The sequence below is a fragment of the Petaurus breviceps genome, unplaced genomic scaffold (genome assembly GCF_028583685.1).
Source record: "Petaurus breviceps papuanus isolate PSGF00001 unplaced genomic scaffold, PetGlider_PUasm1.0 178, whole genome shotgun sequence".
Lineage (NCBI taxonomy): Eukaryota > Metazoa > Chordata > Mammalia > Diprotodontia > Petauridae > Petaurus > Petaurus breviceps.
The window spans coordinates 1,300,079-1,313,069 of NW_027185777.1; the positions used below are offsets into that span (position 1 = coordinate 1,300,079).

Sequence of the window (12,991 nt, forward strand, 5' to 3'; positions counted from 1 at the left end):
TCTCTCTCTGTCTCTCCCTCTCTCTTTCCTCTCTCTCCCCCTCCTCTCTCTCTTCCTCTTCTATCTCTCTCCCTCTCTCTCTCTGTCTTTATCTCTCTGTCTCTCCCTCTCTCTTTCCTCTCTCTCTCCCTCTCCTTTTCCCCCTCCTCTTTCTCTCCCCATGTACATATATACAATCTGCATCCCACCAAAGATTTTCTTTATAACTCTTCCAGTTTCATTGATCACTATAGCTTTGATTGGTTTGCCTGTTTCCTCCCTAGCTCTTTGTTGACAAAGACTGGACGCTCTCTTAGGAGTGCTTGGCTCCTGGCATTGCCCTTTAGTTCACCATCAGTACACCAAGATTTTTGCTCCCTGGTCTCAGCACACCTGACTTACCTCCCAAGCATCTCTTTCACTTCAAATCACCACTTATGCTGAGTGGATCAAGGCCAGGATTTCTACATTGTACTATGTCACTTGATTCCAAATTGTATTCTTGTGAATTTTCTCTTCTGTTTGATCAAAATGGTCAGTCCTCCCTCCTGGTTCTGAGGAACACAGGCCTCAGTAAAAAAAAAAAAAGGACTCACTATTTGGTGCCAGCTGGAAAGGTCATGAATTTCAGGGAGAGGGGCTCTACTCCTTCCCCTCCATCCTCTCTAGTCTCCAAGGCCATGTGTTTCCAATGGCTTCCATAAGAACTTTGAGCTCCCCTGCACCTGAAGATAAACCTAATCTTTACTGCCACTGACACTTTTTCGACATATATCCCTTAAAAATGATTAAAAAATGCTCACTGGGTGGAACAGCAAGGTGATACAGTGAATAGAGCACCAGCCCTGCAATCAGGAGAACCGGAGTCCAAATCCAGCCTCAGACACTTAACACTTACTAGCTGTGTGATCTTGGCCAGTCACTTAACCCCAATTGCCCTGCTTTCCCCCCTCCAAAAATAAAAATGCTCACTGGGAAAATATATCTCGAATCAATAATATCACCCTACATTTCTATAGTACTTTAAAATTTCCAAAGAGTTTTGCAATTTTGACCCCATGTGATGAATAGGGAAAGAATTTTCCTCATTTAGAGGTAAGTGATGGTAATGGATATAATGTAGGGCCTGGAGTCAGGAGGACCTGAGTTCATATCTGGCCTCAGACACCCCTTAGCTGTGTGACCTTGGGCAAGTCACTGAGCCTCTTTTTACCTCAGTTTCCTCATCTATAAAATGGGGATAATCATAGCACCTCCCTCCCAGGGTTGGTGTGAAGATCAAATGAAAAAATATTTTGTAAGTGCTAAATGTAGTTCCTGGCATATGGTAGGGCCCTTCTCTTCCTCTCATTGTAGATACTGGACCAAGGAGTTGGATCTGAATCTCTTCTGACTCTGGGTCCAATGTTCTCTTGTATTAGGACATTATGTCTTACACAAGTACAGTATGCTAAGGATACACAGAGTAAAAGCATTGTCTTGGCCCGCTTGGAGTGTGTTAATTCATTTGTTCTTAGCTCTGTTATACATTAAAGTCTTATGTAAGATTTTATCCTTTATTTTGTATAATTGCTTTTTGGTGGATGGCTTTTAAGTTTATAATTTAATTAAATAGATGACTGAGAAAATCTGCCTACTTTATAGCACTAAAACTGGGATTGAATAGCACTGAAACTGGGATTCCTGTTGTAAAAGCTTCTTTATAAAATAATCCAAGTGTACTTTGTCATTTACTATAATGTAGTACTTCTTATGAGAAAATAAATTTTTAAGATTACTAAAACTTTAGGAAACTTTTGTGTAACATGTGGTAGAAATTATTTTACTTCTCTCTGTGTAAAGCAGGGGTCCTTGATGGTTTTGGGGGATAATAAACTTCTTTGGTAGTCTGATAAAGCACATGTACATTTCTCCGAATAATGTTTTTAAATACATAGAATTAAAAAGGAAGCAAATTATAGTGAAATAAAACTATCAGAATGTTTTTAAACTAATACATAAATCCTGGGTAAATAACTCCTGATCTACTATGAATACTATGGAATTGTAACAAGAATAAGAATTAGAATTCGTCTCTAAATTGCAGTACCTGTAAGCCTATACCTTCTTTACTTTTCAGTGTTTGGTGCTTTTGACAAAGACAATGATAATCACATTAGCACACGAGAATGGGTCGAAGGATTATCCATATTTCTCCGAGGAACTTTTGAAGAAAAAGTGAAATGTAAGAATTTCTGGCATGAGTGTTATTTTAGACAAATAACTAGTCTTGGTTTCATCCTTCAGTGCTTTAAAAGCTGGTATACCAGCATTCTTTAAATCTTTTAGTGCCTCACAAGGGCTGGCTCTAGAAATGTTCTGTGGACATGGTGTGATTTCAAAAACAAAATAAAACAACCTGTACCTCTAAAATACTTCCCTCACCCAGCTTACTACCTCCAGAATTTTAACCATTTGCCCTCAGGAGTAATGTTTAGCCTTTTCTTTAGAAGTCATCTTTTGGGCTCATTATGGAAAATGTTATCCACATCCCAAGAAAGAGCTATGGAGTCTGAATGCGAATCAAAGCATGCTATTTTCTCTTTTTTTTTTTTTGTTCCTTATTTGTTTTTTTCTTTTTCATGATTTTTCCCTTTGCTCCTTTTCTCCTTTCACAACATGACTAATGTGGAAATATGTTTAATATGATTGTACTTGTATAGCCTATATCAGATCACATGCCATCTTGGGGAGGGGAGAGGGGATGCAAGGGGAATAATTTAGAACTCAAAATCTCATAAAAGTGAATGTTGAAAACTAAAAATTAATTAATGTGAAATAAAATAAAGGATTTGGACTGGAGGGGGGGAGTCATCTTTTGTACCCATTTTGTTCTATTTCTGACCTTTGTATTTTGTTCTACTGATCTAGGTTTGTTTGCCTAAGATTTCATAGTTTTAATAACTATTTAATAATGCTTTAAAATCTGTAAAGGTTGGTATACATTTATCAGCTCCCCCTACTCAAAATTTGCCATTGCTGTTTTTGACAATTTTCCCAAATTGTGTTTCATTGTGATTTTATTTAATTCTGTAATGAAGACCTATGAGTAGTTAGGTGACGTGGTGGATAGAGTGCCAGGCTTGCAGTCAGAAAGACTCATCTTCCTGAGTTCAAATTTGACCTTAGACACTTAACCTGGACTAATCACTTAACTCAATTTGCCTCACTTTCCTCCTCTTTAGTAAAATGAGCTGAAGGAGGAAATGGCAAAGCACTCCAGTATCATTTCCAAGAAAACCCCAAATGGGGTCACAAAGAGTTGGACACAACTGAAAATGACTGAACAACAATAATGAAGCCCATTGTGATGTATAAAATCAATAATAAGTGTAGGGAAAATGTTTAAAAAATAAACGTAAGAATTATTGGCATTTTTCACATTTTCATATTTTACATTTTCACATATTGATTTGACTTCTGTAGACATTGAATTTTCTTCAATTATTTAAACCTTCCATTTATTTTTAATGCAATTTTAGTGTTATCTTTATAAAGATCACATGTATCTAGATATATTTGCAAATATTTAGAAAAATAAATAGCTTTTCTCATATTCAATAGTTTCTTGATCTTTATTATCATCCTGTAAGAATGCAAATAATTGGGAGCAGCTAAGTGGCACAGTAAATAGAGCACTAGCCCTGGAGTCAGGAGGACCTGAGTTCAAATCCAGCCTCAGACACTTAACACAAAAACTAGCCATGTGACCTTGGGCAAGTCACTTAACCCCAATTGCCCTCCAAAAAGAAAAAAAATGCAAATATTTTAATATAGTTAATATTTCACTTTTCCCCAACTACATGTAAAAACAATTTTTAACAATCATTTTTCAAAATTTTGAGTTTCAAATTCTCTCCCTCCTTCTTTTCCTTTCCCCTTCATTGAGAAAGGAAGAAATATGATAGATACAGGTTATATATGTGTAGTCATGCAAGTTATGCACATTTCCAGATGAGTACTGTTGCAAAAGAAAATAGACCAAAAAAAGACAAGAAAAATAAAGTTTAAAAAGTGTGCTTCAATCTGCATTCAGATTCCATCAGTTCTTTCTCCGGAGATGGATTGCATTTTTCATCATAAATCCTTAAGAATTGTCTTGGATCATTGTATTGCTTGGAATAGCTAAGTCATTCACAGTTGATCATTGTACATATTGCTGTTACCATGTCTACTGTTCTGATTCTGCTCAATTCACTTTGCATCAGCTCATGTAAGTCCAGGTATTTCTGACAGCATGCTGCTCATCTTTTTTTATAATACAATATTATTCCATCACAATCATATGCCACAACTTAGATATAGTTCCAAATTGATCTCCAGTATGGTTGAATCAGGTTACAACTTTACCAACAAAGCATAAGTGTCTCAATTTTCCCACATCCCCTCCAACATTTGTCATTTTCCTTTTCGGTCATGTTAGCCGATCTGATGGATATGAGTGCTATCTTGGAATTGTTTTAATTTGCATTTCTCTAATCAATAGTGTTTTAGAGCATTTTTTCATATACCTGTAAATAGCTTTGATTATTTCTTCTGAAAACTGCCTGTTCATTTCCTTTGACCATTTATCAATTGGGGAATGACTCTAATTTTTATAAACTTAACTCTGTTTTCTATGTATTTGAGAAATGAGGCCTTTATCAGAGAAACTTGTTATAAATTTTTTTTCATACTTACAATTACTGTGTATTGCCTTCTATCCTATTTTCTTCCTGTTTATCCTATTCTCTCTCTTTCATGTTGTTCATCCTCATAAATGTTTTGCTTTTGACTACCACCTCCCCCAATATACCCTTCCTTCTATCAGCCCTTCCCCTTTCTCTTATGCCCTTCCCCTCCTACTTTCCTGTAGGGTAAGATAGATTTCTATACCCAACTCAGTATATATGTTATTCCTTCTTTAAGCCAGTTCTGATGAGAGTAAAGTTCAAGCATTGTCCACTCCCACCCTTACCACCATTTTTCTACTGGAAAGCTCTTTTATGTGAGAAGAGTTACCCAATTTTACCTCTCTCTTTCTCCTTCTCCCAATGCATTCTTCTTTCTCATCCCTTAATTTTATTTTTTTAGATGTATACTCCCTCTAACCACCCTAATAATGAGTAATTTCTTAGGAATTTCAAGAATCTCATGTAGGAAGGTAAACATGTAGGAATGTAAATAGTTTAGTCCTATTGAATCCCTTGTGATTTCTCTTTCCTGTTACCTTTTTATACTTCTCTTGAATCTTATATTTGAAAATAATTTTCTATTCAACTCTGGTCTTTTCATCAGGAATACATGAAAGTCCTATATTTCACTCAATGTCCATTCTTTTTTCAGTTTTACTTGATAGATGATTCTTGGTTGCAATCCTAGCTCTTTTGCTTGCTGGAGTATCATATTCCAAGCCCTCCAATCCTTTAATGTAAGAACTACTAAATCTTGTGTTAGCCTAACTGTGGCTCCACAATGTTTAAATTGTTTCTTTCTGGCTTCTTGCAATATTTTCTCCTTGACTTGGGATCTCTGGAATTCGGCTATAATAATCCTGGAAGTTTTCATTTTTGGATCTCAGGAGTTGATCAGTGGGTTCTTTTAATTCCTATTTTACCCTCTGGTTCTAGAATATCAGGGTAGTTTTCCTTGATAATTTCTTGAAATATGTTGTCTAGGTTCTTTTTTTTATCATAGCTTTTAGGTAGTCAAATAATTCTTAAATTATCTCACTTCAATCTATTTTCCAGGGTAGTTGTTTTTCCAATGAAATATTTCACATTTTCTTATTTTTTTATTCTTTTGATTTTGTTTTATTATTTCTTAATGTCTCGTGGAGTCATTAGCTTTCACTTACTCAATTCTAATTTTTAAGGCATTATTTTCTTCAGTGAGCTTTTGTACCTCCTTTTCTATTTGGTCAATTCTGCTTTTTAAGGAGTTCTAACCAGTGTATTTTTGTGCCTCTTTTACCATTTGGCCTATTCTGTTTCTTCAAAGTGTTATTTTTCTTCAGTATTTTCTTTTTGGTGTCTCCTCTACCAAGCTGTTCACTATTTTTTCATGATCTTTCTGCATCATTTTCATTTCTTTTCTCATTTTTTTCCTCTATGTCAATAATTTTTTTTAAAAAGTTCTTTTTGAACTCTTCCTGGAATTCTTTTGGGGCTTGACACCAATTCACATTTTTCTTGAGATGTAGGTATTTTGACTTTGTTGTCTTCTTTTGAGTTTGTATCTTGAGCTTCTCTATCAGTATAGTAACTTTCTATGGTCAGGTTCTTTTTTGTTGTTGCTTACTCATTTTCCATCCTATTTCTTAACTTTTAACTTTATGTTAAAGTTGGACTTTGCTCCTGGGGTGCAGGGTGCACTGTCCCAGGCTTTAGGTTTTTCATGTTGCTGCCCTTAAGTTTTCAAAGTGATATGGCCTAAGGAGAGGTTTGTTTACTTCTTCCCTGGTCTGTGCTCTGTTCTGTGAACCACAAGCATTCTTTTCTACCCTGGAACTGTAACCGAGTTCACCATTCCCATCTGACCCCAAGCTCTAGGGTGCAAGTGCTCCTCTTCACTCTGGGACTTTGACCCAGGACTGCAACCTAAATCCCAACAGAGTCCTGCACCCAATGCCAGCAAAAAAAAAAAAAAAAACCCTGTAAATCTCCTTCTGATCAGTTGTCTGACCCCTTTGCCATCTGTGACATGAGAGCTCCTGAAGCTGCTGCTGCTGCTAATTCAATTGTCCCCAAGGCCTGCTGCTGCCTTGCAAGGCCATTGCCTGCTCTGGGCAGCTGAAGTGTACTGACTGCTGACCATGCTCCACTCTCATCCAATGCAATAGACTTTTCCTGCCAACCTTCTAAATTGTCTTGGGCTGGAAAATTGTTTCCACCCATCCTTTTGTGGGTTCTGCAGTTTCATAATTCACTTTAAGACATTATTTAAAGTTGTTTGGAGGGGAATTTGAGAGAACTTTGGCTAGTTCTTGACTTTTCTCTGTCATCTTGGTTCTACCAAGAATGCAAATAATTTTTAATGGATTTCTCTTATATCCTGCCACCTCAATAAATTCTTTTCTTTTCCTGAGATGTGTGCATTTTCTAGGTAAACAACCATGGCATCTTCAAATAATAATGTTTTCACCACTTAGTTTTCTACGTTAAACCTTCTAACTTTTTTCTAGTCTTAATATAATTTTTCACATTTCTTATGTCAAAAAAAGTAGGAAGAATGTGCACCTTTATTTTGTATGTTTAAAGTGGTAATGTACCTAATGTTTTATTTTTGTTTTAAATACTGAGTTTCCTTTTCTTGCCTGGTCTATAAGTTCAGGAGATACCAATAGACCCAGTCTCAGTCTGATTATCATAGAATCTTGGAGCTGCTGTTTTCTACCAGGGCTGGTTCAATCCTCTTTAGGCAACCTGGCTCCCCTCCCCTTCCACAGTCGCACACAAAAGCTCATCACACTGTTGAAGTACTTAGTGCAGACACCTAATTGGCATAGCCCACTTATAATGTTAATGAGATATAAGATCTTCCCCACCCATTAATAGACCTTAGGTGGAGCCCATTAAAGGAAGCTTGCTTAGGAGAGGCTCACTTATAAGAAGGTTTTCACAGCTTTTGTTAATTTCTTTCTTTCTTTCTTTTTGCTTTTTGGAGAGGCAATTAGGGTTAAGCAACTTGCCCAAGGTCACATGGCCAGTTTTGTGTTAAGTTTCTGAGGGCAGATTTGAACTCAGGTCCTCCTGACTACAGGACTGGTACTCTATTCACTGCACCACCTAGCCATCCCACCTTTTGTTAATTTCTAATTAGGCACTGAGTCAGGAGGGTTGTGATGCCCTCTGGCTCTAAAAAAAAAGGGGGGTATATATACTCTGAGGTTAGCATTTTGCTTTAGGGCTCACCCATTGGAAGACTTTTCTTGGTATTTGACCAGATGAGACTCTGGGTAGCTGTTAAGGAGCCCCCACACACACACCCCGGCTTTGAAAAATCAAGATGTTGGTGCTTGTCTCTCTGGTAAATATGTATGTATTGCCTTGGTCAGCCAGTTGGGTCTGCTGTTGATCTGTGTTAATTTCTCAGAGAGTCAGAAGCTCTGTCTGTTGGTCTTTATTTCTCTGCTTGTATTTTCTCTATTTTCTTTGTTTGAATTTTCTCTGAAGTTCAGGGGGCTGATTTTTCTCCTGAACTAATGAATGTAATTAAAAAAGATTGTTGACCCCTTGAATAGATATCTTTCTTAGTAAAGCAGATCTAAGAACCTGTGCTAGCAGCCGTCCTGGGTATGCCAGTGTGGTTGCTATTACACCACTGCACTTGGAACTCCAGAGCTTAAACTCCCTCTTAGCAGAGATTACTGGTATGTACAAGCATGTCCAGCTTCTTATTGTTTTTCCATTAGTTTTCAAGTAAATACTTTTTTGTGTGCAAGGAAGAAAATATGTTTCTTTTTATTCTTCTTAGATTTATTTTCAATCATGAATGGATATCATCTTATTAAAAGCTCTTTCTACATTTACTGACATGATAATATGATTTACAGATTTTTTGGATATGTTTGTTGTTTTCCCGATGTTGAATAATCCTTGGATTCCTAGTATAACTCCTACTTAGTTGTTGAGAATATGTTTTAAAGGTGCTGCTGCTGTATTCCACTTGCAGATAGTGCCATGTCATAGATGTGGAGCTGGAGGGAGCTTTAGAGGTCATCCAGTCCAACACAATACAGTTGAGGACCAGCTTGGGTCCTATGATGCTAAGATTAGTACTCTTTCCATTGGGCTACTTTGCCTCCTACATTTTATAAAATATAAAATGGATAATAATTGTGATAGTGAAGAGGGAAATGAAATGATATTAATTGTTCATCTAAAAGTAATGCTTTTCTTTGTGCTTTAAAAAGACTGTTATCAAGTTTATTACTTGAATGGGGATGGATACATTTCCCAAGATGAAATGTTTGACATGCTGAAAAATAGTCTCCTCAAACATTCAGTTGAAGAAGATCCAGATGAAGGAATAAAAGAATTAGTAGAAATAGCACTGAAGAAAATGGTGAGTATGCAAAAAAATGGCAATTGAGTCTTCCTAACAGAGAAAACAAAACAAAATGTGGACTTGTTTTCCACCATAGGCAATAGATAAAATACAACTCTAGGGTATTAAATCATACAATTCATTATCAAACAAAGCCAATTTTGTTATCAAACATTCTGTCTTTGATAAAATGTCACTTTTTGGGACAAAGCCTAGTTTCTAGGCTGGGGCTTATGCCTGGATTATTGTAAATCTGGTTCCCTTGACACTAGTCTCCCCCCCCCCCACACACACACACACCAGTTTTTCAGCACCACTGCCACAAATTAATCTTGATAAATGGGCACTTTGTGGGAGCAGCATAGAGTTGAAAGAGCACTAGACTAGGTGTCAGGAGTAGCCTGGGTAAGAATCCTCCCTGTGACATGTGTTAGTGGCCATTGGCAAGGTGCTTAATCTTTCTTAACTTTTCTCATCTGTAAAATGGGAATAGCCTGGTATTCAATTTTCTTATTTATAAAATGTGGATACCTGTGAAATCTTATCTGCCTTGTTGAGGAAGAAATGAGTAGATGGGAAAACTTTTATTTTTTTGGATGTTGAAACTGAGGCTGAGATTTAGATTTAAGTGACATGCCCAGGGTCACACAGCTGGTTTCTGGTCAGATTCTATTCATGTTTTAAGGACCAGCTAGAGTGTTTTTTTTCATTCACAAGGTCTTCCCTTATAATTCTAGCACACATTGTTCTTTCCCTTATCTAACACCTGATCTTACTCTAAAATTTAGAGCTTGATTATACAATTTTGCTAATTACTTGATGTACTTTGTGTCCCAAAACTAGATGTAAGTTCTTTCAGGAAGGGAACATGTCCTATACTTAGTAACTCTTCATGCACTCAGCACACACAGTTTCGCATAAATAACAGAGTAGGTTCTCACAAAATACTTTGTCATTTAATATAAAGTGATTTGGTGGCCCACAATAGTTTGATCTTTTATCAGTTCATTTGGTGAAATCTTATAAATAGTACAAAGGCAAATTTCAATCTACCTCCTGTCCAAGTTCTTTTTTTAATAATAAGAAAGAAGGAAACATATTTATTAACACCTTCTATGTACTCTCCACTGTGCTAAGTACTTTATTAACATTATATCATGAAATTCTCACAACCTCCTTGGGAGGTAAGAGCTGTTATTATCCCTATTTTACAGTTGAGGAAACTGAGGCAAGCGGGTTAAATGACTTGCCCAGGGTCACACAGCTAGTTTCTGAGGTTGGATCAAAAACTTTTTTAGTAGTCTGAATTAGCTGTATACTATTAGTAGTTTTTCTTACAAATGAGGGATTTTTGAGAATAAGGAGACATAGGCATGTTTATAAGCAGGAGGAAATGAATCAGGAGACAGGGAGAAATTGGAAAATATGTGAAATGCAATCTGTTAGAGGAGAGGCTATAGCATGGGATCACTTGGACAGAGTATCCTTGGTCAGGAGTAAGGCACTTCATCATGTAAGATGGGGTGAAGGAGGACAGAGTGGCAGAAAACACCTGATATAAGATGAGAAAGAGGGAAAGAGAGCTCATGGTGATCAGTCTCAATTTTCTCTGTAAAAGATGAGGCAAGGTCCTCAGCTGAGAGAGTGGGAGGAAGTGGAGCCATGGGAAGTTTGAAGAGGGAGGAGAAGATCTGGAGAGTGGTACAGTGAGGTGAGAAGGGAGGAATGGTAGGATTGCCTAGCAGTAATGAGGACCCAGTTGAGGTTGTGATGCATGTATTTGTAGTCAACCCAGCTGGAACAATTACATGATTTTCACCACCTGAGACTGAGACTTGGCTGGGCATAATGAGAAATATACGAGGGCAAGGGATTCAAGAGAGGAGAGGGTAGAGTTGAATTGGTTCACCAAGGAGTCAAGATGAGAAGAGAAGGTGACTAGTTCAGGGAAGATGGTCTGGAAGAGAATTAGAGTCAAGGGATTGGAGGTCCCATTGAGGATAAAGAGTAGGGTTATATAAGGAAGGCAGAGGGAGAGGTGAAAAGTCAACAGATTATGGTCAGATAAGGGGATTTTGCAATTCATGAACATGGAGGTGGTACATTTGTGGGTGATGACAAGATCAAGGATATGATGATGTTTGTGCATGGCTGAGGTTGGGTGGAAAACCAAGCTCATGGGAAGTGAGTAGGCTGAGGAACTGAGTGGTTAAAATTTTTGAGGGAGAGTCAATAATGTGTACCAGTCAGGATTTGGGGAAAGAATTGTGAGCCAGGTACCAAATCCATTGAGTTGGGGAGTGATAGAAGGCATGGTGGAGAGTGCTGGGCCTAGATGACCTGAGTTCAAATTTGACCTCATCTGTGTGCTAGCTGTGATACCATGGGCAGATCACTTAACCTTTTTCTGCTTCAGTTTCTACATCTGTAAGATGGGGATAATGAGAGCAGTTACCTCTGAAGGTTGTAAGGATAAAATGAAATACCTGTGAAGGGCTTTGTAATTAAAGTACTATACAAATGCTCGCTTAAATTATTATTTGCTAAGAAATGCTCATCTTTCTTCCTAGGATTATGATAATGATGGGAAGCTGTCTTATGAAGACTTTGAACGAGCTGTAAAAAAAGACCACCTTTTGTTAGAGGTCTTTGGCCCATGTTTACCAGAAATTGAGGTACTAACCATCTTCCTTAATGTATTCCATACTACATGCATGAAGATCCAAGAAAGGGCTGCTTCCACTAAGTCTTCTTATTCTTTGCATTAAATATGGCAGCCATGAGGTTTTCATCCTTCCCTTTGTACCTAGAGCCTGTTCTCAAGAAACTTTGAGTTCACCTGTGGGAAGAGTGTGGGCTCCATCAAACTGCCAGTACTTTGCAAAGAATCCCTTTTAACTAAAGGAAGAATACATTCAATTCAACAAGCAGTCGGTGCCTATTATGTTCAAGACACTCTATCAGGAAATGGGGATACAAAACCAGAAAGTAGTCTCTGCTGTTGGGGAGATGGCATTCTGCTGGGAGTGGGGAGAGCTCAAGGGGAACACATATAAAGGGATACAAAGTAACTGTAACTGCAGGAGGGTACTGTGGGTAAAAAGCTCAGCATGGAGTTAAGATCTAGGTTCAAGGGGCGGCCAGGTAGCACAGCGAGTAAGAGCACCGGCTTCAGTGTCAGAACGACCTGGAGATCGAATCCCGGGCTCAGACACTTAGCACCCACCCAGAAACACCTGGCCGTGTAACCTTGAGCAAGTTACTTAACCCTGATTGCTTAAAAAAAAAAAAAAGATCTAGGTTCAAGTCCAGTATCTGACACCTGGTTGTTGTATGAGTGGGCAAGTCTCTTAACCTGTCAGTGCTCCTGGCTACTCTTTAGGGCTCTAAGTGGCAAAGCCAGTACCTGCCCACTGGCACTGTTAAAGTAACTGCCTCATGGGGAGTTCCCTACATAAGGAAATCAAAGGTCTGGTCCAAAACAAGGACCTCAAAGTTAAACTGTGGGGATGAAAGAGTGAGAAATCTGAAAGACTTGATGGCTTGTCTTAAAAGATGTTTTTTTTAACAGTTCATCAGCTGTCCTCCCTATAGACACCACCAACTTCTTTCCAACTACTGCTCAAGCCTTTTCCCCTCTAAATTAGGTTTGGATACAAGGAAAAGTGGGAAAAATTAAAATTTATTATTTCAAAATTAATATTTCAATGAGGCACTTGTTAAAGACACATGTGAACTAAATTGTAATACTGTATGTCCTAACACATTCAATTATGGCCCATTTTGTTTTCCAGAAGTGTCTTGAATTTGAAACTCTGGTATTCAGAGACATAAACAATGAATTTCAACTGTGAACAGCTGAACCCTGAGCAAACACAAATCAAAAATGGATCCTTGGCTGCTTTAAACTGCATCTATATTATGAATCATACTAAACAGTCAGATA

At 37.7% G+C, this 12,991-nt stretch overlaps 1 protein-coding gene across 1 annotated transcript in view; it reads left to right on the forward strand.

The window, feature by feature from the left end:
- Nucleotides 1–12,974, forward strand: part of LOC138159872 (calaxin-like) — a 24,672-nt gene extending 11,698 nt beyond the window's left edge. The window contains exons 3-6 of the mRNA XM_069086154.1: nucleotides 2,099–2,203; nucleotides 8,912–9,063; nucleotides 11,616–11,720; nucleotides 12,840–12,974. Of these exons, the coding sequence (XP_068942255.1) occupies nucleotides 2,099–2,203; nucleotides 8,912–9,063; nucleotides 11,616–11,720; nucleotides 12,840–12,899 (422 nt within the window). The 3' untranslated portion in view covers nucleotides 12,900–12,974. The remainder of the gene's footprint in view (nucleotides 1–2,098; nucleotides 2,204–8,911; nucleotides 9,064–11,615; nucleotides 11,721–12,839) is intronic.
- Nucleotides 12,975–12,991: the final 17 nt, after the last annotated feature.